The sequence below is a fragment of the Rhinolophus hipposideros genome, assembly GCF_964194185.1.
Source record: "Rhinolophus hipposideros genome assembly, chromosome: 19".
In the NCBI taxonomy this organism is placed as follows: domain Eukaryota; kingdom Metazoa; phylum Chordata; class Mammalia; order Chiroptera; family Rhinolophidae; genus Rhinolophus; species Rhinolophus hipposideros.
In genome coordinates this window covers 6,976,685-7,004,233 of record NC_138065.1, presented here as the reverse complement: position 1 = coordinate 7,004,233, position 27,549 = coordinate 6,976,685, and the positions used below count along the sequence as shown (strand labels likewise).

At 39.2% G+C, this 27,549-nt stretch overlaps 1 protein-coding gene across 1 annotated transcript in view; it reads right to left on the bottom strand.

Annotated features, from left to right (window-relative positions):
* The window catches only part of WARS2 (tryptophanyl tRNA synthetase 2, mitochondrial), a 75,738-nt gene that overhangs the window by 7,378 nt on the left and 40,811 nt on the right, over positions 1 to 27,549 (bottom strand). Inside the window, exons 3-4 of the mRNA XM_081025313.1 lie at positions 11,747 to 11,827; positions 8,799 to 8,884 (exon numbers count right to left, since the gene is read on the bottom strand). Coding sequence (XP_080881439.1) covers positions 8,799 to 8,884; positions 11,747 to 11,827 — 167 coding nt within the window. The remainder of the gene's footprint in view (positions 1 to 8,798; positions 8,885 to 11,746; positions 11,828 to 27,549) is intronic.

Sequence of the window (27,549 nt, the reverse complement as noted above, 5' to 3'; positions counted from 1 at the left end):
AAACACCCAGCACATTAAAATCCATCAAACCCACAAGCAAGTAAAAAAACCCCAGTACGGAGCCTATGAAAAATAGCGTAGGACGAGGGCAAGACTACTGTACCCCAAGGAAGATCAGACATTTGAAAATGAACTTTTACGAGACACAGATACTTTTGTTTTTCGAAAAGAAACTGTTTGGTAACTCCAATAGGATTCAAAAAAAATGTGGCTGTGTTAAGACAAGAGGAAGAAGCCACAAAAGGAGAAAACATAGGTGGTGACAGAAGACATTAAAATGAAGAGAAGATGAAATGATGATACAAAGAAAACCAAACACATAATGGAAGGATCAAGAGTGCTGAGCAGCAGAGGCATAGGACAGGTTTGTATTGGTGATCTGGAGGGGAACCATGATGCTTTTCAAGGACTCAGAGAAAGAGGAAAAAGAAGCAAATCAGGGGTTCGGACCATCCCTTGGTCTAAGAGAAGGGTCCTCCTAAGGAAGACATCAGGCCCATCTGGACAGAAGCAATCACCGAAAAGAGAAGGAAACCTGATGGAGTTAAAAACAAACCGGCAAACAGACAAAACCGAACATGCATATTGAAGGGGCTCAACGAGCTTCAGGAAGAAACACCGAAACATGACCCAGAAAAATATTTGAATTCTTAAGCAAAAATCCTATAGGCCACAGTCAGGAAATAAAAACAAAAATAAGAAAAATCAGGTTGCTAATACAATGGAACAGTGTTTACAGGGTGGAGAAAAAAAGGCATTAGAAACCTGGCCAAGCTATCTTTTTTTGTGAACTATAATCATAATTACTGTGATGATAGGAAAGTAGCTAATAGCTATTGAACATTTCCTATACGCTGTGCATACAAGTGCCAAGCACTTTTAATGTATTGTTATTGGACTTAATCCCATTTTATAGATGAGGCATGTAAAGGACTGGGAAAAATTTTGAATCAAACCTAAGGACTCAAGAACTCAGAAATGGAGATGCTGAGGTATTAAGACGGGCTGTAAATACTGAAAACATAAAGTCTAAATTTTGGTCACAGTTTGAAATATAAAATAATGGAATCTAAAATCAATCCATTTATAACACCCAGCTTTGTTGGAAATCCCAGGTTAGTTAACAAAATCAAAAGGAAGTGAGTATAGACTGGGGGTCCCAGCACGCTGTCATTTTTAATTTTTTTTTTGCTTGGAATGCTTTTTAAAAGACTCAAAAATTATTTTTTTTAAAGTGAGAAACTGATATACAAATGACCAAACAATACATGACCAAAAAACTATGACCCCGAACCTTGGGAGCAACCAAACGAGGAAGCCAAACCACAACCTCTGGGGCAACTAGCCAAGAAAAGCCAAGACTTGGCCAGTAACTGCCGAAGTCCCAATCTTTGTTCGGCTCAGGACCAACCAGAGAATTGCGTTCCCCAAGCCAATCCCATAAGATGCCCCCCTTCCAGTTAGCCAGCCTCTAGCTTCCCCAATGGCGACAACCTCAAATCAGAAAGCATGCCGGAATCCTTCCTTTCCTCTAACGCTTCTTGCACTCCTCTTCTGCCTTCGAGGCCCCTAGAAACACAAGCGATGGTAGCTGACTCCCTTGCTGTGGCAACTCTGAATAAACAGCCTCTGTGTGTTCTCATTTGGGTGGTCTTTGGTTAGTTCAAAGATGATCGCTACTAGGATGAAACACAGCAAGTACACCTTCCGAATGAATCACTGGAGTAGACAAAAGCAAAGACAACACAATGTATCTAGCCAAAGACACGAAACAAAGAATCCCCCCAAAAAAGAAAACATTTAACGATGTGGGAAAATATAAGACGAAAGAAGTAGGAGGCAAGTGTTTTGTAAAAACACATACAACATGGATTCCCATAAAGGCGAGGTCACAGAGCTTGGAGTGTGGACTCTGGTGTCAGGAGGTTCTGGGTTCAGATTCTGCTCCGCTGCTTACCAGCTGGGTGTTCCTGGGCACATGATTCAACCTCCTTCAGCCTGTTTTTTTTTCATCTTTGAAACTGACTAATAATAGTTCCCACTCATGGGGTTCTTTGGGGAGTAAAATAATACACGCAAAGCCTACAGTCTGGCACATAGTAGGCAAACAAGAAATGTTAGCTTAAAAAACTGGTTCGAAAGGAAATGCACCAAAATGTTAAGAAGAACAGAAATAGTAGCCGTGATTTTTATTTTTATTTTTCCTGTAGACTATAGAAAGACTGTTTCAACTATATCAGAACACCGGAATGGACCTGTGAGAAACTGTTGACTCTCGCACTGCCAAACCCTATAAAGACAGAAAATGAAATCACGTATCCTGGAAAGTTTATAACTCAAACGTCTAGGACAGGGAGCTGGATCTGTTGAACATACTGCTTTTCCACCCGACTAGAATGTACCTTAACTCCTGCCTGCTGGCTCCTTTATTTCAGGTCTAAGCTTAAATATCACCTCCTCAGAGAAGCCTTCCCTAACTACATTCCCCAAAGTTGGTTTCCCTCTCTTGTTCTTTTTCACAGTATCCTATTTATACTCCCAACCTAATTATTTTATTTCATTTATTTGTTTATTTAATTATATATTGTTTTCTCTCTTGTTAGAATATAAGCTTTATGAGAGCCTGTCTGCCTTGCTTTTCGATATAATTCCAACACGCAGTTGAGTTGTCTGGTATGTATGAGGAGCACAATACTTATTGGATAAATGAATTATCTTAAGAGGAAGTCATTATAAATCTATACCAAGGCACTATAGTTTTATACCAAGGTAAAAATCATGATAAAATCAGTTCGTGATAAGTATGAAGGATAAAAGCACCGACTCAGAAGTCAGACTACCTGAGTTTGTCACAGCTCCACCAGCCAGAGGTGGGTTATCATAGGCCACGAGAGGCCACGTTTCTTAACTTGCCTAAACCTCCATTTCCTCTGTAAAATGGAGATCAGTGCTTACCTCCTACAGTTGTTTCAAGGATTAAATGAGATAACCAAGCATAGTGCTTGATAATTAGAGCTCAGTAAATACTCGCTACCGATAGAACGTACATTCATTAATATGCGACATGATGAAGGACAAAATGGTAAAAGAAAAACACAGACCCTGGTGTGAGGTACATTGTGACTTTTTTCAAACCTGAATCATTTTACTTTCTAATAGCTGACTCACACCACAAACACATATATGGACATATAATCCCAGAGCCAGGCACAGACCCGGGCAGCAATGCTGATATGTATGGGTACAAAACCCATTTCAAACTGACAGTTCACATCTCTGATTAGGTAATTGCAAAGTATAAACGGCATGCTGTAGGAATTCTGAGAATTCTTTTAATTTAAGGAAAACAGGGACAGAACAATGACTAAGAAAGGCAAACTGCAGGGACCATGACAATGGATTAAGAAGTGGTTTCTCTTCTTCTAAGGCAAGTAAATAAATTTAGGGAATTCTATAAAATGATAGGGCTCTCTTCCACGTGGCCAGGAACTGAAAGTCCCTGGCTAATGAGTAGTAACAACCAAAATGTTCCTTTTCCTGTTCCCTCCGTGCTCATAGCCTTGCATATGCTCCTCTCTGAGGTGTATCTACATTCACACGCCCCACCTTTCTACATTTCTCTTCTTGGACTGGACTTGGCTACTCCTGTCTTGTAATTACAGTGAGGCTGACATGCAGAGGTCCCCTTGACTCGCCCGAACCAAATTAGCCAACAGGGCAGGTTAAAAAGCAATTACAGTAGCCCATAGGAAATCACAATGGACTGCAACTAACACAGAAAAAACAATTACCATAATCAATACACTTTAAGCACATCAAAATGAATATTTCCACATGTCAAAATGGTTCCAGATTTACAAAGCAACCAAACTAAACAGAAAACACATTGCGTTTTCGTAATGACTCTGCATGCGTCTTTGCCTTCTGTCGGATCCTTGCCTCTTTTCTTACAATTCTGTGAGGTTTTGCCTCTTTTTTTTTTTTTTTTTTTTTAGAAAAAAAGGATTTAAAACATTTTAATTTTTTTCACCTGGTCCTATTGCTCCATTCCGGCTTCTTCATCTGATTTTAGTTTGTTTGTTTCTCGTCTTTCCTCCCTCTGCTCCTGCTGCTCCTTTCACCTCCTATAATTTATCTTGGCCCTTACTTCTCATCCATTGAGTTTACACTTTACATTAATTCAGACTGTCTTTGATTCTGCTCTTTTATGGGGCTTATTTGCAACCTCTCTCCTCATAGTCTTCCTTTCACTTCAAATAATTTAGTGCTGTTTTTTAAAAAAATTTATACCCTACATAATGATATCCATATTAATACGTCTTCTCTTTTTCTCCATTTTCTTTTTTTTTTTTAACTTACCCTGAGTGTGCTTTCTTAGACACAACATAAAACAAAAGTCTTTCATAATTTTGATTGTTATAACTTCTGTCACACAATAATGCGTCTGATCTTCTTCTCTGGTGACTGAACCATTTTTCTTTCGCAGAGTTCCTTGTTGCAGCTACGTTTACTTGGGACCCAACCCCAACCCCCTGGCAGAATTAGTGTCTAGATGAATAATCACTGCCTACATATATCTGCTCACAGAGATCTCGCTCTCTCTCTCCCCCCCACCCCCTTTCTTTGGCTGTGTTTGTGCGTTTTCCGTGCTGCTGCCGTTAACCAGCCTGGCTGGGTCTAGAGCTTGGTGCTGTTTTTCGTTTCGTAAATGATTAATTTGCCGTCACTGGTTGCTTGTTGGATAATACTATGATGACTCTAATTTAGCAATTAGTCATTGAAGACCTACTGCTGGGTACTGTGAGAGAGATACTGAAGATTTTACCTCCCAGGGCGTTAGGCCTCCGGGAAGAGAGAGAACACTGCATGGATCTCCACATCCTTGTGGCTGGTCCTCCTGCAATATTCCCTGTCTCGGTGAATGGCAACACCATCGGTCAGTAGCACCGTGAGAACCCTGGGGTCACCCCTGGTACCTCCTTCTCACACACATCCTGCCCATCATAAACTCCTAGCCCTTTTCCCTCCTCACATCTCTTAGGTCCATCCACTCTCTTCCTCTTTACTGTCATCTCATGGTCCCAACAGACAAGTGAAGGAGCCTCTTAATAGACTGCCCCAGGAGCCCTTGTGCCCTACGATTCACACGGTATTTCAATAGGTTTTCTTTTAGAAGGATAAATGGGATCATTTCGTGCTATCCTGAAGAGGCACAAATGCCTTCCCATTGCTTTTAGGAGAGTGTACTGGATTGTCTGTTGACATCTAGGCACCCTTTCCCCGCTTCTGGGCTATTTCCTGATTTTCAGGGGCTAGCAGCCTGGAAGCTACATTTCTCAGACTGCTTTTTAGTAGGGCTCCGGTTTAGTGGAGGACGTGCCTGGAAGCTGGAAAGGGAAAGAGAGGAAATTATTGTTTTGGCAGTGGTGGGTGAGTATGTGGACACCAGCGGACTGCTGAAATGAGGTTTGGCCAGCAGTTTTCAGGATCTCATAGAAATTTGGGACAGATGGGAATCACAGAGAAAGGCTGTAATTAAAGAACAGGGAGTCTCCAAAGCGGTTTTAGGAAGTGATTCTCTCAATTGTTCTCAATGTCGGTAGTCCGATCCTCAGAACTTATGGTACCTTAGTTCTTCCCTGGAATTACCAAGCCAACCAACCGTTTTTCCCAACCAACCATTTCTCTCTATACTCTGTGTTTTGGGTTGGTTTTGGGTCTGCTTACTCACAGTTCCTTGAGGACTCTGTTTCCTCATTTGCCTGTCATCTCAGTTTTTGCTTTCATTATCTTTTCCTCTTCCCATCCTTCTCTGTTCAGTTTCTTGAGAAAGAGAAAGCCGTCGGCCAAGGTAATCACTCTCATCCTATTTGAGTAGACTTAGTGGTACCTCTCTAAAACGTCACCTCCTGACCTGTAAAATGGGGATAACACCACTTACCAATCTCACAGAGCCGTTGTGAGAATCTGACTAGATAATGTGTGTGCAGCAGCTAATATGGAGCCTGGCAAACAATTTTCACCACATGTTAATTTCTCCTTCCTCTTCCCCTCAGTCCATGCATAGTGCCTTTTTCTGAAGTAGAGGCATCACAGGTACTTAACAAAGTGCCCCTCACCCCTGTGTATGTGTGTAGAGAGCGAAAGTGAGAGAGAAATATTTACTGTATGGTCAGCTATTTGAAATTATTCAGAAACATAACGCAGATGCAAACTAAAAATTATGAATGCTTGCTATTTCTGAGTATTAATATTTTGTCTCTCTTCAAATATCTGCTATTTTATTATATTCTCAAGCTGAAGATGGTCTCAGCTCTCCATTTCTGGATTCTTTACCAAGTTCCGCCAGAACAGTTACATAAATCTTTCATACATTCCTCTTCCATTCCCTTCCTTCAAGCTCATTCTCCAGTACACCACGTACCACTCATTCTATGCTGATTCTGACAAAATCAAACACTAAATCTACACTTGGCCTACATCAGCATTTTATGAGGAGGCCACATATAAATTTACTCTTAGGAGAAAATACAAATTTTTTTATCTATCTATCTATCCATCCATCCATCCATCCATCTGCATTTGTGTGTTTTTTGTATCTGTCTCTATTTATAATGTAAATATTCATATACATTCTGGCTATGACCTTTTTCAAAATCCAGAAATACCTGAACCAAAACCAAACAAAAAATAACCCCAAGTGCATGAGCACTGGTATAAAGAAAACAACATGCAGCCTAAAAATCGGACCTGAGTTTGAGTCCTGCCTCTGCTACTTATTATCAAGCAATTAGGAATTCTTAATCTTGGGAGGGAGCATAAGGAAACCGATGAGAAGTGTATGTTAACAGAATAAATGCTGTGGGAAACCAGGGCTGGTTTTATTGTACTTGTCTGCATGCTCTGTAGTGGTCCAAAGGACACACATGCCCAGGAAACATGGAATATGTGTGGTGTGACAACAGTTCACCTGGGAGCAGTCTGAAGGAAGAAGGCAGGAGAAAACAGCACAAAGGAACAGAGTCTATGAGCCGAGCATGTTCTAGTTCAAGTTTACTCTTTTTCACAGCCTGGAGCTCAGAGGATTCTCCCATTACAGTTCTTGAGTTGTTAAGGAAATGTACCATGCTTATGTGCCTCTATATTCTGGGGCTAAAAAAAAATCTCAGCCTTTTACTCTATAACGAAATTGCCCTTGAAAATGAAATTAGATAGAAGATTGTTGTTGTCAAAGACAAAACCATCACCAATCATAACCAAGGGACAGAAGGCAGGCACAGCACTGGCTGGCCCACGTTTCTCTCAAATCCTTTAATAATCCTGTGCAAGATAATTATTATACCCATTTTACAAGCAAGAACAATCAAGGTTCTTTACAGAACCTTTCTAAGTAAATAAGCTACATGGCTGGGAAATATATTATCAGATCTTTATTAGACTTTCACTTACTACTCCTGGGGATAAGTATTCTAGACTTCCCAGGATAAGTCAAAAGTCACTTATAATAAATAATAAATGCTATCAGGAGTCCAGCATTCAAGTTAGTACAACCAACAGACACATAATCTTTATATATAAGTTTCAATCATAATTAATTATGGCCTGCATATAATATGGGACATTCCTTATTTGTAAAGCTACGCAGTTACTCTTCTGGCTGTTCCCATCATAACTGCACAAGGACTCTGGGGTCATGCCACAAGGTATATACATTGTCGTCTCCATGCTATTGTCACATACATGCAAAGAATTCGAGTTCTCCTAGGGAAGAATCACTTACAGGATCAAGGCCTTAAGGAAGTGGTGAAAAAAGACTAATGGAATTTCTCTTTCCTCAGAAGCTTTCACAGTAGCAAGGCTTGGCCAGGTGTGAATGATGATGTAGAAGCTGATGTGGGGATAACAGAGAAGAATCGGGAGAGGGAAGGGACCAGAAGCCGGGACAAGCGGTACGGAGAGTACAGGGTTGGCATTCTCTGGTTGTATATCCTGGACACCTGTAAGTGGCAGCAGTGGCTGACGAGAGGATTATGGGTCTAGGAAAAGGGAGGACACCCTACACCATATAGAAAAACTTGCTCTCCACCTACAGGTCCAGTACAGTAGCCAGTAGCCACAGGTAGCTGTTAAAATTTAAATGAATGAAAATTAAATACAATTTACAATTCAGTTCCTCTGTCAACATTTCAAGGGCTCAATAGCCACGTGTGGCCAGTGGCTGAGGTCTTGGACAGCACGGATATGTTTCCATAATTGCAGGCAAGTTCTGTTCAACAGCATTGCTTTAGAATCTGGTTCCTATGAGAAATCAACATTGAAAACTCTTGGAGTTGAATTATTCCTGGGGAAGAACATATTGCACAGTGGTTAAGAGCACAAATTCTGTATGTAAACCTTCTAGACTCCAATCCTGAGTTCAAATTTTGCTAGTTCCATGACTCTGGGCAAGTTACTCATCACTCTGGGCCTCAGTTCCCTCATCTGTAAAATGGGGATGATAACAGTCTAACTTTTGATAAGGTTCTTGTGAGGATTGAATGCGTTCTTGTATGTAAAGCACTTATAATGTCTCCAGCCCATAATGGCTGTTTAAGTATTAGCACTCAACGTTATCACTGTCACACTGGAAATTCCTTCTATAATTGAGTACCTATTATTGGGGAATAGAGGCAAACTGATTCCTGGGTCTGATCCTTTCTACGTTCCCCTTCCCCATGGACCCAATCTTTCTGGGACAGGTTAAAACATCCTCTCGTCAGCACGAGTCTGGATAAGACGGGGTAAACTCTGCTCCTTACTTGTACAACAGTACGTCAGCTGCCTGGAGCACTGGGTACGTGAGTAAACCCATAGTTCCATCGTGCTTCTGCTTGGCAGTCTTTGCCTGTGGGGGTGAAAAGAGAGGAGAGAAAGAAATCTGACGTGAACCTAATTATACTGCTAAATTAAGAAATCCTTAAAGCAAGCAAAGGGTAATCTGAAGCCACCTGTCATAACATTACGTCTCAGTTCCTTTTAGCAATTCTAGCCATTTTATAGCTGGCTTGTCTTCACGCTCCAGGCTTAGGCAAGTCCAGTTCACCACTGCCCCGCTAAAGCACTGCCACTACATTTATTCATTTTATCAAAGCAAGGGTGTAAGAGTTTTCAAGGTTCCAAATAAGATACAGTCTAGATTTCACAGGTAAGGTCAGAAAATGTCATGAAATTAAACCTCTATAAATTAATATGAGTTAACATCAAACTGCTTATTTATCTGGGAACACCTCCCCGAAAGTCTGACAGCATGTTGTTGACCAAACGGGAATGTTCCCTCAAAATCACACTTAAGAAAACAAAAAAACAAAAATCATGGCATTTGAAAACATGAAACAAAGAGAAATTTTCATCTACCAATCCTGATCATCTGTATTGATCTTTAGGTGCTAGAGCAGTGAGAGTAAAGTGATTCCAATACACAGGACAGGTTGTATAGACCAAAATATTACCTTCATGGGGAAGCTGATGGAAACACTGGAGGTGACACTAGAAATATTTAATGCCACCTATTGTGACAACTATAAACTACTAGTGTGTACCCGCTCAGTATGAACCCTAGTGGTACCCAGTACCCTGCTGTGGTTAAACGGTGATGATGCTTCATTTGTTCTCTGAGCAGAGTTACTTATTAGCAGGGAACACTATGTGTAGCTCACTGATAATTGTTTCTAAGGCCTAGGGATCTCATTGCTTATAAAATGATAAATAGACATTTTGTCACGTAGATAAATCTCATGTGTCTATTTAATATGAATTACTTCCCAGAGGCCCAATTATTTCTGAATGAACTGAACAACTGAATTCATGAACTTGCATGATCCCAGGACCACGCTCATGTGCTCACGTCACGTGTCTCCCACCAACGTGCAGACACACCCTTTGAGTGCGGGTCTGAAAAGCAGCCGCTTCTCTCTTTCATCATCTTACTGTCATCGTTTCATAACTGAGTTGTACATTTCACTTTTCTGGTTACTTCCAGTAGTTTCTGGGTTTTGGCAGCTAATGCTACAGGCCATTCAAAGGAAATGTGAAAAGTTCAAACATACAATCCCTTCAGTACCTTTCCTTATGACAATGCCCATGAGAAAGGCCAGTTCGCAATGATCACTGGGTAAAGATAATGACAGTTTAATTTGGCAATGAGCAAATGGGAAAAGAACCCAATTTTTACAAATTGCGACTGCGTTCAATTTGTAGTGTTGTTTTTTTTTTTTGTTTTTTTTTATGTCAGAATACTGAATCTTGAAATTACCAAGAAAAGGGAAAGATGTGGAGAACACTAATATTTATTGAGGGCCTATTATGTACCGCAAATGCCTTCCATCTCTGTTAGCTCATTAATCCTCCAGATAACTTTGAGCCCTGACCCCACCTTTCTACCCCACGGTCCTACCGCTCACTGCCCCAATCAAAACCAAGGTACTCTTAGATCCTTCCCTAGCACTGGAACCCCTCCTCTTCCACTTCCACACTTTCTGATGACTTGTTTAATGGTCTCTTCCCAAATAGACTTGCAAGCCTCATGGCAGGGCTGCAACCTTCTGTCTTTGTTGACTGCTATACCTCTAGCGCCTTGCATGATGGAAGATTCACAGAAGGCATCACCAGTTTTTGTTAATGAAGAAATGACCAGATGAGGCAGTAACACGCTCTAAGATAAGGCTGGCATTTGAAATCCATGTTTCTGCTACAAGTAAGAAATTACGGGCTAGTGGGAAGGCGTCTCTAGAATGTCAGTGCATTCACACGTCACGTGTTACTGGGCGGTCCTCAGACACTATTTTTAAGTAGGAACATTTCCCATGAAATTAGTATTCAATTCTTATAAAAAGGATTTCAGTAGTCAACTGAGTGTTAGAGTACTAATGATAAAATGGGAAGGTTTTGCCTAAAACCAAAACATGGTAGAGAATATTACAAAATGGTGTTTGTGATTCCTGGTAGGTAATGATTTTGTAGCATCACCAATACCTCTTACTTAGGCTCTGTCTGTCTCTGCAACATATGCAAAGCCTTCTGAACCAGCTTTTGAGAAAGCCAACGGCCCTGAAAATATGCTGGAAAGAAGCTGAAAACTGAAATTAATGTTGACATAGTTGGGGGCTACCTACCCTTGGGTTATCCAATTGCAAAACATGGAAGCAAAGTACTATGAATTATCCAATTTACCTTTTGCAGTCAAATGTCTAAGAAAAAGTACAGTCTTAATTCTTCTGTGGGTTTGAACTGTTGCCTGGATTCAACTTCTTTATAAATAAATAAAATATGTTGTCTCTTCTCCCCACAATGAAAACATTCTTGCCTGATTTGCCAGTTAATTCCAGTGGCGTTGGGACAACTTCAGAGTCCAGTAATCCAGAAATTGTGATTATGTGTTAAGTAGAATGTGGCAGCTTGAAAGTCATTACCACGTCTATCCAGTGTTACTCTGATTCAACCATACGCAGATAAAATCAAATACTAAATTGGATATTTTTATCCAGTTTTTACGTTGAAAGGCATCTTAACCCTTTTACTTTCCGTTTAATACCCTGAGGCAGAGAGTTTAAAGATAGTTCTTTCAGCCACCAGTGAACAGCAGACCAGGAATGCCAATAAACTCGGGATTCCCAGAACCTACCACAAAAATAAACAGAGAGGGAAAAGAGTAGCTGTAATGAGGACCTTGAACTTCTTTCTGATTATTAATCAGATCACTGGCATTTACCTTCCACTGGTGTAAGTGTTGTAATCGGGGTAGTCTGATCATGCAGGTAAGGATCCAACTTAACTGGGTGTGTTCAGACACCTAAAAAAATACAGTAGAACATTAACAAAGATGGTCAGTATTTTCCCGCACATTTGACAAAAACTAAATAGATAACAGGTATTACCTTAAAGGGTTGAAAATATCCCTTATCAAGGTAATTTTAAAAAGGACAGATGAAGGGGACTGATTCACAATGCATAGAATATTAGGTGAAGAAGAAATCTTCAAAACCAACCAATACGATTACTAGTCTAGTGTTTAAATCCTCTTTACGACATCCTTAGCAAGCAGCTGACCACATTACTACAAAAGCTTCAGTGAGAGGATTTCATTATGTCCTGAGACATCTATTCCATCTTTAAAAAGCCAAGATTATTAAGAAAACACACACACACACACACACTCACACACACACACACACACACTCAAATCTGTCTAACTGCTAAATACACGAAAAGCAGCTTTAAATACCTTACATGTAAATGGCAGAGAACGGTACTGAACTTAAAGTTAAAGACTGAATCTTTTAGACCTAGAATAATTTGAAATTCAGGAATCACTTTATCATCCTAAAGGATGTTTTTATATGTTTCTAGTTGTCCCTCCTTCTCTTCTTTTCCTCCTCCTTCCTTTTTATTCTCTTAAAAAGAAGACGTCTAGTCAACAAGAAAATATAACCTTTTCCCAATTTGTTTTCTTCTTAACCAAATTTAATCAAGTAAGCAAACCTGGCAACAATTGGGATGATTCTTGGGCCTAAGCCAGGTTCTAACCGATGACCTGGAATTTAAGGCCTATGCGTCTTGTTTCTGGACCCTGGGGAGTCCGAGCCCTTCATCCATTGTGGCTTTATTTGTGTCCATATGATTTCCTTAAAAAGCAGAGACTGTTGCCAACTCTGAAAAGTGGCCCCAAATGTGTTCTTTGTGGGTTTTACAAAACGAACATAAAGGAATGGAGCTGAACCAGCCCAGGCCTATTTTACGAGCAAGGAATCGCCATCTGGCCTAAGATAGTTTCTCATTTTTTTCCTCAAGTCATGGAGGGGGAAGAGTTGTTTTTCACGTGTTTGACAAGGAGTCACTTTTAATGTTTTGCAAGCCGCTGGGCTGCATCTGTCCTCCTTCTTCCAAGAGGCATTTGGGTTTCATTGAGGGCAGTGATTTTGACAGCACTATCCATGCAAATTGCTAACTGCTGCTGTAAACAAACAGCTATCAGACAAAAACAGTAACCCTGGATGGAAGTAAGAGGATTATTGCTTCTAATCAGCAAGCAAAACACATTCCCATTAGAACTAATAAAACAAGAACTGGTTTTTGACATGAAGGAGGGGAATTTTTTTTTTTTTTTTTTTTTTGCATCTTCTTTACTGGACTGGGGAAAGGAATGACAACAGAAAATAATCATGGTCATGTGGAAAGAGACCAGATGACTGCTTTTCTTCAGCTCGGGCTCATGTGCCCAGCTTTGGGGACATGCAAAAAGCTAGCATCAGGTCTCCACGAAGTCAAGGGTTTTCCTTAGAGTAGCTTTTTATTTGGACATATGGAATGAGACTGAGTTAATATTCTGCAGAGATCTTCCTGGTGTTTCCAAAGAAGGGGACATAAAATTAACCCAAATTATTCTTATACAGAAAAAAAGGAGGTCAAAGGCAATTAATATTCACAACTTATCATTACTAATTATATCAGAAGGGTAGTACACTTCAGGATTTGGTTCTCTTAATGTACTCACATTGATAACAACTGCTTTCTATCCGGAAAAAAGTGAAAATAGTATTTAAATACAGTATATTCTGAGTTTTGTTGTGAAATCACAAACAGAATAACAGTCTGATCTGTGTTAGCTGCAGAAAAACAAAAGATGGAACAATACGGTGGCCTTTTGCACAGCCACAAACAAGTCAGCAGTGACTGAAGAATTCTGATGCATCTAATAGTAAGAGTAAGGACATGCATATTTGTCATTTGCAACAGTTTTGTCTGTCTTGTTCATCGCCGTAAAACCACAGTCTGGCACGCTGTAGGTGCTCAATAAATACTCGTTGTATTTGTTGAATGTATGGACAGTATCACAGGCTGCAGACAGGATGGTTGGGACCAAAAAGGAATCCACTAGATGTAGCAACGGATTTGTTGGTAACCCAGGCAAAAGTATATCCTGGTGCAGTGACTGGGATGGAAGCTAAATTATAGGGGGCTGAGTTGAAGTGCGACTAGAAGGCAGGAGATGAAGACAGATGAACAAGAAGAATAGCAGAGTAGTTATGAGCTCTGTCTTTGGAGTGAGGCTGCCTGGATTTGAATGCTAGTTCTGTCACTTAATAGCTAGGTGACTCTGAGTAAGGGACTTACCTTCTCTGTGTCTCAGTTTCATTTCTAAAATGAGGTTAACACTAGTATCCACCCAACAGTGCTTAGAACAGTATTGAGCACACGGTGAGGGGTCAACAAAAGGTAGTTACTATTATGGATAAGTTTTAAAGAGACTTTTGTTTTAACTTTTTATTTTGAGATAATTATAGATTCACATAGAGTTTAAAGAAATAATACAGAGAGATAAAGTCTACCCTTCACCCATTTTCCCCAATGGCAACACCTTGCATAAATATTATACAATATCACAACCAAGAAAATGAATTTGACACAGTCCATCCACCCTATTTAGATTTCATCAGTTTTACACGCACTCATTGCATGGGTATATTTAGTTCTATGCAATTTTATCACGTGTAAAAAAAAATTTTTTTAAGGGAGGCTAGAGAAGGCAATAACGGGTTAGAGAACAAAAATTTTGTTTTGCTTTTTAAGGTGAGATAGACCTACTCTCTGAAACATCTTTCACTGAAACAAGAGGAGGGGAAACAAATATAGATGAGGTTATATCTGTGGGATAGGAGTGCAGAGCGGAAAGTCAGAGGACTTCACATATAATGAGCTCTATTATCTCTGAAAATAGAAGACAGGGTGATTAGAAACAAATGGGGTAAGAAATATACTCAACAGAATTGCTGGGTTTGATAGCAAAGAACAAAAGATCTTCTAGAATAGAGTTATATGAGGCTTGATGTTTTGTGGATGTTTCTGTGAGTTAAAGAGGGCAATCATTTGTAACATACATTTTGGGGAAACACTGATATTCTTCAAGGTAGACTAACACCTTCTGCCTAAATAATAGGTCTATTAAAAATTTTGCAGAAAAAAACCAAAATCAATTGACTGCATCTTTAATTTTCTTCAGGAAGGATTTTTAACAGGATCCAGTAAGTACTATACATACAGCAAAAAAAATCGGGGTAAATTAAACTACATTAAAATCAGTGACTTCTCTTTGTCAAACACTACCATTTATAGAGGGAAAAGGCAAGTCACAGAGTGGGAGGAAGTATGTGCAAACCTCCACAGAATATATTGCTATACAGAATATGCAAAGAACTCCTACAAATTGATAAGGAAAATAAAGCAGATCTCCCTATGAAAATCGGCCAAATGTATTAAATGCAAATTAAAGTCATACTGTGATACCACCTACACATGCATCAGAATGATTGAAGTGAAAAAGCCCAATAACGCCAAGTATGGCAAGGATACTGAATAAATAAGACTCTTCCGCACTGCTGTGTGACGTAAACTGGTAGTATACCAACTTTGAAAACTATTTCCACTGACAACATTCCTATCACACATGACCGAGGTAGTCCATTTCTAGGTATATATCTAACAGGAACGTGTATACGTGTCATTGTTCACAAAAATATATGTGCAAGAATATAATGTAACAGCCCCACACTGTAAGCAATCCAAATGTCCACCTATGCAGAATGGATAAACTGTGATATATTCATACCGTGGAATGAGGATGAATGAACAATTCCATTCAACAACATCAGTTGATCTCACAAGTGCAATGGTGAGTGAAAGAAGTCATACACAAAAGAGTGTGTGCTAAATAATTCAAGTTATATTCAGTTTAAAGGACGTTATCTTTGGGGAGGGATGGTTCGTGACTGGAAAGAGGCACAAATTGCATTCTGGGTACGAGTTACATGGGTGTGTTCAGTTTGCAGAAATAGGTAAACGGCTAGTACATCTGACAACATTGGGCCCTGAATAAAATACAATAAAAAGCTTTTTGGTGTTTAAAACAAGGTGGAGGGTCTTCTGGGATAGCAGCATAAGAACCTCTGAAAAATCTGCTCCTTCATAAAAGCAATGAGAACACTAGCAAAAAATGGTCAAAGTCAACTTTTACACAACTCTGGGAAATTAACCTGTGCTGGCAATAGAATATTTAAGAAAAACATCTGAATCTCAGTAACAGCAGAGAGCTTCGTGGCATTCTGACTCACCTGTTCCCATCAGCCTGTGGTAGCCATGGTAACCAGCAGAGTAGCCGCCCCGTGGACAGGGAAGACTGGGTTTGAGGCGTCTCAAAAGGGCCCATCCCCAGAGAACTGTCGCTATCTCGACCTGTGATAGCTCCCTGGAAAAGCCCCATGCGTGTCGTTATCTGACCTGACTTAAAGCTCATTCAGTGGGGAATGAGCCAGCTCCCTAGGACATTTTTCAGAAATAATCAGCAGCAAATAATTATTACAGCTGCCTGCGGTGCTGATACCAGCAGGAGAAAACAAGAGGCTGGCCAAAAAACTTAAAGGGAAAAGCTGCGACATGATATGGCCATAGGGTGCTTTGAAAAAACCTGACATAATCCCGGGCATCTAACGGGCCACAAACGTGCAGGGCTATGACACATCCAGGAAGAGCCTGAGAAGAGCCTCAGATCTCTCCTCTGGTTCACCTGAGGCCCCGTGTCAGCCCTTCAGCCAGGGGTTGAAAGTACAAGATCGAGGCATTTGGAAATTTCTGTTCCATCAGTACCTGAGCACCAAGCTAACCCAGCAGAGACTGCAGTGGCCAGAAAGGACAATGAACCTGGCTTTCCAGAATTGCTGCAGAAGTCACTAAACAAACACGCAGCACCCACAAACATGAACCCAAGATGTGGGGGTATTTCATCAGGGAATTCTAACAAACATTTTTCAAAAATCAATTCTTCACAATCTCTTCCGGACCATAAAAGATGGCACACTTTCCTCCTTATTCCAGGAGGCCAGTATGATCTTGATACCAAAAGCAGGCAAAGACATCACAACAAAAGAAAACTACAGACCAACAGTCCCTGTAAATGAATACAGATACAAAAACCCTCAACAAAATACTAGCAAATGAATCTAGTGACATATATAAAGAATTACATAACATGATCAAGTGGGATTTATTTCAGAAATGCAAGCTTGGTTTAAGAGCCAAAAATCACTCCAGGTAAACAGCAAGGAACCGAGAATAAAGATCGAGAAAGAGAGGAAAAAATCAATCACTGTAATACAGTAATCTAGACAACACAGTACTGGAATAAGATAGAATATATGGATCAGTGAAACAGAATTTAAAGTCCAGACATAAATCCATACATTTATGGTCAATTGATTTTCAACAAGGGTGCCAAGACCATTCAGTGTGGGAAACAATAGTCTTTTCAACATATAATGCTGGGACGACTGACTGTCTCCATGATGTATATACATGCAAAAGAATGATATGGGATTCCTACCTCATAGCATATGTAAAAATCAACTCACAATGGATCACAGACCTAAATGTAACAGCCAAAACTATAAAATGCTTAGAAAAACACATAGGAGTAAATCTCCACAACGTTGGGTTAAGCAATGGTTTGTTAAATGTGACAACAAAAGCACAAGCAAAGACAACACCAAAATAGATTCATCTTTGTCAAAGTTTGAAACATTTTGTGTTTCAAAGGATATCATCAAGAAAGTGAAAAATAGTTCAAAAAGTATGAGAGATATTGCAAGTCATATATCTGATACAGAGCTTGTATCCAGGATAGATAAAGAACTCTTACAACTCAACCATGAAAAGATAACCCAGTTAAAAATAGGCAAAGGATTTGAAAAGACATTTCTCCAAAAAAGATGGATAAATGACGAATAAGCAAAGAAAAGATGCTCAACATCCGTAGTCATTAGGGAAATGCAATTCGAAACCACACGGAGATACCACTTCACACCCACTAGGATAGTTAAACTGAAAAAAAGACAACAGGTTTGGGGAGAAAAATGGAGAATTTCAAATCCTTACGCATTGGTGGTGGAACTCCCATACACAACAGAATAGACGCTTTCAAAACAGTTTAACGTTCCTCAAGGTATTAAATATAGAGTTACCACATGACCCAGCAATTCCCCTCCTAGGTGAATACCAAGATAAATGAAATTACATATCCATATAAAAACCTGACACAATTGTTCACAGTAGCATTTTTCATAATAGCTCAAAAGTGGAAACAACCCAAATGTCCACCACCTGACGAATGGATGAACAACTCAGTGAAATATACTAAAAGTCACTACATTGGACACTTGAAATGAGTGAACTGTAGGACATGTGAATTATATTTCAATAAAGCAATTTAGGAAAATGATGGAGTTGGAGTTCATCACACCTATTGTTGGAGGCATCACCAATGAGTTATTCAGTGGCAATACAGATTACATAGTTCAAGCAGTCCTGATTTTCTGATCTTTGTCAAGATCTCTATTTTCCTCCACACGGGACAAGCCCTCCAAAACGGTTAGTGGGGAGAATGGGTTCTCATCAGTGAAGAAAGATAAGGAAAGAAGATAGAGCTGCCAGTGTGTTTGATGAGACTCCCCATCTCACACCCATTCCGATCAGGTTTTCACCTCCACCTGTCCACTACGACCGCTCACCACTGTTAGCAGTGGTGATTGTTCAAAGTTGGCATCTTAATTGACATATTTAGCAACATTTGACATAACTGATGACTTCTTTCACCAGCATTCATTTTCTTCACTTGGCTCCCAGATACTGCATGACTGTCGTGTTTCTCCCTGTCGCCATAGTTTCTCTTCTCAGTCTCTTTGCGAGGTTCCTACTCAACCCTGACTTCTTAATATCGCAGGCACGCGGTTTTTAGTTCTTGTTTCTTCACTTCGATTCTTTTTTGCACTCACTCTCTGCAATTCCATCTCATCTCCTGGCTTGAAATGCAATCTGTGTAACCGATGACTTCGAAATTTGTTCACTCCAGCGGGACCTTTTCACTGAACTCCGGACTCATGTATCCAATTACCTGTTCGGTATTTTTCTGTGAATATCGAATGGATATCTTCAACTCAACACATCCCAAACCAAACTCCTGATTGCCCATCCCAAACCTGCTCGTACCCACTATTGTCGTATCTGTTGGTGGCAACTCCATCCTTCCAGTTACTGAGGCCAAAACCTAGAGTCACTTTTCACTCTTTTTCTTTCACACTCCGTATCTAATCCATCTGCAAATCTTATTGCTTCTACCTGCAATATATATACCGGGGGGTGCCAAAACATATATATATACACATGACTTGTATTCATCTTTTGTTATCGGTATATATTGAGTATTACAGTTTTAATGCAGTTTTTTCCTTTCTTAAAATGTGTATACATTTTTTTGGGCACCCTCGGAGGCAAAATCGCCTCTCACCTGGATTCCTGTAATAACTTCCTAACTGGTCCCCTGACCTTCACTCTAGCTCTTGTACAGTCTATTCTTAACCCCGCAGCCAAAGTGTCCCTTTCAAATAGATCTCATGTCTCTTCTCTGCCCCAAATCCTGCACCACCCATTTCCTCCGAGTAAAAGTCAAAGGCACAATGTCCCATTCAACCCTGTCACACCTCCGGTTCTAATCCTACTCCCCCTTGGTTCCCTCTGATCCAGCCATGCTGGCCACCCTCCCACTTTAGGGGCTATGTGCTGGCTCCTCTTTCTGAAAGGAATTCTCTCCCCCACATATTTACCTGGCTAACTCTCTCACTTTCAGGTTTTGCTCAAATATTACCTTATCAAGGGGGCTTACCTCTCACCCCCACACTGATTAAGATAGCATTCTATTTTCCTCAATACCACTCCCAATTCCCCTTATTTTTTTTTTCTGTATAATCTATCACCTTCTAATATACTTTATGTCTGGCTTATTTATTATAGTTATTACTTATTTGGTGTTACCCCAATGGAGTAAGTACCATGGCGGCAAAGATTTTTGTTTTCTTCACTGATATAACATGAATACCTAGCACACAGTAAGTTCTCAATAAATATTTGTTAAATAAATGCCTGAGTGAAACGAAAGGTTTATTAATAGGGGCATGTCTAAATAAAATGTGTCATATTTACAGAATGGCATACTATACAACTAATAGAAGAAATGAGCTAGATTTATATGTATAAACATAAGAGGATCGCAAAAACATTGTTGTATGAGAAAAGAAAATTGCAGAAAGTTACCACAATATGGCATCACTTAAAAATAAAAAATAAAAAAAAAACCCACACAAATAAAGATATTATATATTATTCATGGGATAATACACAAAAAACAGATACAAAAAATTGGCTCGATGGATACACACCAAATCCAAGATTTTGGTTAACTGGGGATAGAAAAAAGGAACTCATGGAGGAGGGGCAAAGGGAATAAGTAAGAAAAAGGATTAAAGGGGCCTTCAACCTTATCATTATTTTTTAATATGAGGAAGTCACACGAATATGATAAAACATTAACAATATTCATCCTTGGTGTTAGAAATATGAATGTTTGTTATATTATTCTGTGTATTTAAATTTTTCCCCCCAAAAATATTTAATTAACAAAAGCATAGAGACTAGCATGGTTCCAAAAGATATAGCTGCTAAGTATTAATCAAACCCATTCAAGCAATAAACCAGTTCAGTAAATACTGGATCAAATGTCTAAGATACCCTCAGTGCCCCTTAGGATTTTACTATTTCCCATAAATGTTATCTTCCCAGGAATCAGTTCCTACAAGTTTTTGTTAGGACACTTGGAAGACCGTTCAGACTCACAAATTCCCAATTATCATTTCCTCTTGGAAACTAGTGATTTCATGCTGAGTTATTTTTATTAGACTCTTATCATGCCCATGACAAATCCCCTTAACAGGAACCTTGTTTGGAGATCTGATTTTAATTAAAAGACCTCTGCTTCAGTGATAAACTCTCATTCACTCTCTTCAACTGGTCTGCCTCCTGTCAGTATTTATGTTCAACAGTGCACATCTCTCTGTACACATCTGGATTTTTCTATACTTTTTCTTAGTCTCACACTTCCAAAGCTAAATAAATAGCTTCTATCAGTCTGCTCCTGACTTAAAAGTCACCTCCACCTAAATTCTATTGCTTATTGTGTATATGTGTGTACATATGTTTCTTTTTATCTCTAGCATTATATCAGGCAGCTTTTTCTAGGGTATGCTGGGTAACAAATAACCCCCCCATAATAAATGGCTTACAACAATGGTTTCTTTCTCATTCACTTTACCTATAGGTAGTTGAAGGCTGGCTATACCTCTGCTTTTTTACACATTCTCATTCCAGGACCCACACTGAAGGACTACCTCCTATCTGGAACATTCCATTCTAAGTTAGAAGGGAAAAGAGCAAAAGAGTTAGAACAAACATGAACAGCTATGAAAGATTCTGCGTGGGCATGGTGTACATCATGCCCACTCACTTTCTATTGGCTAAAGCCAGTCACATGGACAAGCCCAACATCAGGGGGTAGGAATAGATGCTTCGATGCACTGTCAGTTACATGGCAATGCAGGAGGACACATCATCCTCACTTGCCATCCTCAGGGGGTAGCAAGCTACTGCTCAAAGGTCAGATCTGGCCTGTGGATTGTTTTTGTTCAGCCATTGGGCTAAGAATGGTTTTTACATATTTTAGAGGTAGTAACATTTAAAGAGAAAGAGAGAGAAGGAAAAGGCGAAAGAGGAAGAGGAGGAAGCAGGGAAGGTGAAGAAATGGTGGTGATGGCGGTGGTGACAGAGACTGCATGTGACCTGCAAAGCCTAAAATATTTACTATCTATGCCTTTACAGAAAAAGGTTGCCGATCCCCATTCTTACGGAAGATGAACACAAATAATTCAGGACAATAATCTACCACAAGCATCCCCCTGAAATTAGCTAACTTGAGAAAAGATAAGACAGTTATCCTATAGAGAACAAGATGGCACACAGTGTGTTTATGTATATATATATACACACATATAGATAAATATATTATATATATATTTATATATATTTTATATATTTTTATTTGATAACATAAATATATGTTATCAAATCTATCTCTTAAATAAGTTTTTATTTTAAATTTCTATGTAGGTGTATCTGATAGCCCCAGGAATTTAGGTCCAACAAAACAATGAAGTTTTTTTGGACTACATCAAAATTAAAAACTTTTGTTCATCAAAGGACACAAGCAACAAAGTGCAAAGGCAACCCACAAAATGGGAGAAAATGAAGAGCGCCTGCAACTTAAAACAAAACAACAAACAAACAAACAATCTGATTAAAAAATGGGCAAAGGACTTGAATAGACATTACTCCATTGAAGCTATAAAAATGGCCGACAAGCAAACAAAAGGATTCTCGATATCACTCATCATTAGGGAAATGCAAATAAAGCCACAATACCTTTCTGAATGTTTGAAATATTTCTTACAAGGTCCCCCAAACGTTTGACAACAAAGTGTTCTGAAAATAGTTTATTATTGAGTATAAAGTGAGGCACTGTCATTAATTTGACCTTCATCTTCCAATTCCACTCCAGCTTTAAACAAATCAAGGAGCCTGGCGTGGTTGTAGTGTGTGTGTAGTAGGACGAGAGAAAGTTAACGTTTTCGAAGTTTTATACATCATAGTTCTTAAATATCCCTATTATAGACATAAAAAGGGGGTTCAGAGAGCTTGAGTAACTTGCCCAGTGTGTCACAGTGAGAAGAGGTCACAGTGAGAAACAGGCCAACTCTAGCTGGCTTCAAAGCCTGTACCATTTCCACTATTGCTCTGATATTAAAAATAAACTCTTCTTGAAAGTATAAGATAGGACCTAAGCCTGTGGTCCAGGAAGGAGGAGGTGAAAACACGACAGCTTGCTCACCAAATCATACAGGAGTGTAGGTCTAGGAAAGGAAGTGGTAGTACCTGGAAATGTTTTAGAGAAGAAAATAACGAGGAGTTAGGACACCGGGGGAGCCAAAAAAATGTATTCACAGGACTTGTATTCATCTTTTGCTATCGGTATATATTATTACAATTTTCATCCAGATTTTCCTTTCTTAAAATGTGTATATACTGTTTTGGCACCCTCTGTCATATAGTAATCTTCCTAGCTTCTCTTTCTTATTAATGCCAAGGGCCATTTAGATCCTTTGTATCTCCCTTGAAACTTGGGAGGCAATGACAGTTTTACAAATAGATTCCTTAAGTCCATTCATCTATTAGATGTTTGTTTGCCTCTGTCCTTGAGGTTATGAGTTGAATGTGCACCTGTCGTTGGTAGTCTAACAGTTTGAGGGTCCAAGAAATATAAGTTTGTACTCAAATATGCTTCCAAAATTACTAAGATAAGCGAAACTTTAGGCCTCGGCGTTATACCTCTAAGATAAGGGACAATGGGTTGGGTATAATTTTTCTTTGTATGCAGTGAGCCAGGTTGGGTATAATTTTTCTTTGTATACAGTGAGCCAGGATTCACACAGTCAGTTCCCTGGGCCTTCATGCAGAAACTGACTCCCCCATAGTCCCTTTCATGATTAGTATTGATTTTAGTTTCCTGGGAAACAAAACATGACTCTAATTAGAGAATGAGGCCACGTTCCAAGGCTGCAGATTCCATTCTCCTCCCTTGACTCTTTCGCTGGACTGTTTAGACCCTCTGGAACATGATGTCTGATGGTCAAAACTGTCCTTTTCTCCTAGCTTTGGCAGAAAGCCATGCCGAAAGCTACAGACTCCAGCTTTTATTTCCCATCTGCAGGGTGATTTGATCGCAAGAAAAGTAACAACTAAAGATGTGGAGACACGCCCCTCAGAGAGTGCTGTGGGAATCACATTGGATCTGCACTCGAGCCTGCTGGAAATCAAAGACCATTGACTTTGGCACTGGGATGAAAACCGCTGCCAAACACACACATAGGCAGGCTTTTTCTCTCCTTTCTCCGTTCTCTCTCTCTCTCTCTCTCTCTCTCTCTCTCTCTCTCTCTCTCTCTCTCTCTCTTTCTTTCTCTCTCTCTCTCTCTCTCTGTCATACACACACACACACACACACACACACACACACACCTTTCAGAGGAGAAGCTCTGTTAAATTCCCCACATATGGCAAACATATTTTAGGGGAAGCACCATGACTAGAGGCCAGTGGGAGAGAAAGAAAAAGAAAATAATGAGAAAAATCTTCAATAAGCCTAAATTGTTCCAGTCAGACTGCTGAGAAAGAATGCGAAGGATTGGAGATGAAAATTATTGGTAAAAATCAGCATTATAACATAGCTAAATTCTTTCCGTACTTCAAATGATTACTAGAACTTACTCTGATGTATTTATACCATGATCAGGTTATTTTGTGTTCAGATGATCTGATTAACTTTTACCAATAACTCTTTAAAGCAAAAATTGGAGGGTTTTCTGGTTGTTTTGTTTTCAGAAAATTGGATAAATCAATTCTTAACGTATAAAACAGGTAACTTAGAAATTATCTGTAACAGGATGTCTGATGGGGAACTAGTCTTTATATTTAGCTCTAAGAACTTTGCTTAATACAATGGATATCATGAAAAGAGCATACTACACAAAACAAAGTCTTTTTTCTCAATTTCAAAAATTCTTAATTTTACTTGTACATAACTGTGTGTGTGTGGGAATGTGTGTGGAGGGGAATGCAGGCATAACTAATTTTAACTGGCATTGGCTCCCAACACTTTAATTGTTTTCTAAAATCCTTTCCATTACATATTTAATGGTCAATTAAATGCACTACAAAATTCCCAACATAAAGGAACTAACAAAAAATCTTGTGAAAATGTAAACAGCGGGTCTCTAAATTACCTGTTTTATCAGCATTGATTTATCAAATTTTCTGAAAGCACAACAACGACAACAACAAAAAACCCTCCAATTTCTGCTTTAAAAGAGTTATTGGTAAAAGTGAATCAGCTCATCTGAACACACAGTAACCTGATGATGTTAAAACGTGATGAAATAGAAGAAACACTGGCTTGATGTTCCCAGGGTCCTCATTCTGTAAGGGCTTTCTATAAGCTGAGTTGAGATTTTCACCCTGAGGGGATCAGAGAGGTGCCTACGTATTTTAAGCAGAAAGTAGAGCGCGGCTAGTGTGTGGTGAATGGGCTATGCATTTTTGAGACTGACGCAGGAGTGAAAGGGTAATTTAACTGTCCAGACAAGAAATAATGAGTCCTTGAGATCAGCTCTGGCTTTCCACTGCTCCTCTGCCACCAGCTCCTGAAGCAAAGGCATGGTGGGGGCAGAATAGGTTTCTGTCCCATGAATATATTTTCCTAAAGTGGTGCCTTAGGAAGAAAAAGAGTCCTGGATTTGCCACCTAAAAGCTATATGACCTCAAGTAGCTAATACCAGGTATCCCTCAGAGATGGTTCTAAATACATTTTCTAATTTACTTAATTTCTTCATACTTTAATGTATTAATCTGTGAACGAATAGTAATGCCTAATTCATGCACTGTTTGGCGGCTTAAAAGAGAGGTCATATACATTAAAACGCTTGGTAAATCTTACACATTTCAAAAGATGAGTTTTCTAATAAACGTGACTGTCAATGTTTTTACCAGATCTAAAAATGCTGAGCATTTTCAGTCCCCATCTTTTAGAGACTCCACAAGTTGACCAAAACGGTTAATTCTGGATTTTTGTATTGCAAAACATAAAATACAAACACCATAATGATTCTTTCACTTCTTAGAACACTGTAAATACGGGCCAAGTGTTTAAAATAGTAACTGGTTGGGGGAGACTAGCTTACTTGATTATACTTGTACTTGAGAATGGTTCTGAGAAGCAAAACTCAAGATATGCCTTCAGTTTCAAGATAAAGCATAAGGAAAACTTCCCATCCTCCTCCGTGAACAACTCAAAGCTTTATGGCCTTTATAAAGGAAGGATGTTTAGGCTCTCCTTTCTAGGCAGTCTGTGGGCATTAGGCAACCACAATTCTATTGAAACTATTAAAAATGGTTTTATGGTATGCAAGTATATAGCCACTAAATATCAGCTAACAGATTAGTGCAACAAAGAGAAAGCAGCAAAAAAATTAAGGCTTATTGTTACGTTCAAATGAGCTAATTTTATAGCAAAGAAAAGAAAACCTGATAAACATATCAAAGGCATGAAAAAAAGGAAGAGTATAAAAAAATCAAAGTTTTCATTTTTTTTGAGTGCCAAAAAATTAACTTTATGGGAAATACAACTTTATCAATCTAATCAAATGGCATTTTTAAAAAAAGAGAGAGAGACTTAAGATCCATAATATAATGTGTGGACCTTGATTGGCTCATCATTCAAACAAGTCAACAATAAAAGACATTTTGGGAGAATCAGCATAATTTGAATATGGCCTGCGTATTAGATGATAATTTGGAATTATCATTAACTTTGTTAAGTGTGGTTATGTAAGAAAATTTCCTTAGTTTATAGAAAGGCACACTGAAACATTTGGGGGATGAAATGCCATGATGTGTGGTATCTGCTTTAAAATACTTCAACAAGGAAACATCAATGACACAAATCACAAAATGTTAGTCAGTGAGGGGGGTACAGTACACTATTCTCCTTACTCTTCTTCTATATACAGAGGGTACCAAAAAAATGTATACACATTTTAAGAAAGGAAAAACTATTAAAATTGTAATACTCAATATATACCGATAACAAAAAGATGAATACAAGTCATGTTTGACTTCTGCAGTTACAAGAGGTGCTCAAAGGGTCCAGACACTTCTGATGATGGCAAACTACTGCTTGAGCAACACTGACCAAAGTGTCCACGTGTATACATTTTTTTGGCACCCCTGGTATATTCAAAATTTTCATTATTAAATATTTTAAAAAGGAAAGAGGACCCGATACAATATGCAGTCTGTCCATTGAGTTGTAATAAGGTTGGGTGCCCCGGTTGAGAAATAAATGGCCCAGACCAAGCATGCCTTCAGGCCAGAAAGATACCTGAGGAAGTCTTTCTGGGACAAGTTGTGGAACGTGGGCTATCCAGCACTTCCCTCAGATTTTACTGGCCAGCTATCAAATTATGCCCAAGGGAGATGAAGGCAGGGGTGGGAGGAGTGAAATTGTAAGATAGTTCTGAGTTGTACTAAGGCCACTGAGGAAACAGTCAACACCAGTTACCTCTGCCCTCTGACCTAGACCCACAACCACTCGGGGAACCGATGAGCTCATTACAAACCCTAAAAAAAAATCAAAGAGAAGGTGAATTTTATTATCCCTCACTTACGAGGCAGTTCTTACAAAGTCTCTCATATTGTGTGTTCCTCTTTCAATTGCTATTTTGAACAACAAAGTACCAGGTGGAAGATACCACAATTATTGCAAACATTAGATGCATCTGGAGGTTGCTGCCAAAAATCCTTTACAAAGGAGAAAAAAATGTATAATCTGGTAACCATCCCAGGGGGTATGAGCTCAATGTGCAAGTATTGGAAGTGGTTGTAAAGAAGCCTTTAATTTCAAAGGTCACTTCGAAAAGCAATCTGGCCAGTGCTTACTTTACAGGGATTAGACATTTTCATCTACAAGAAGTATGG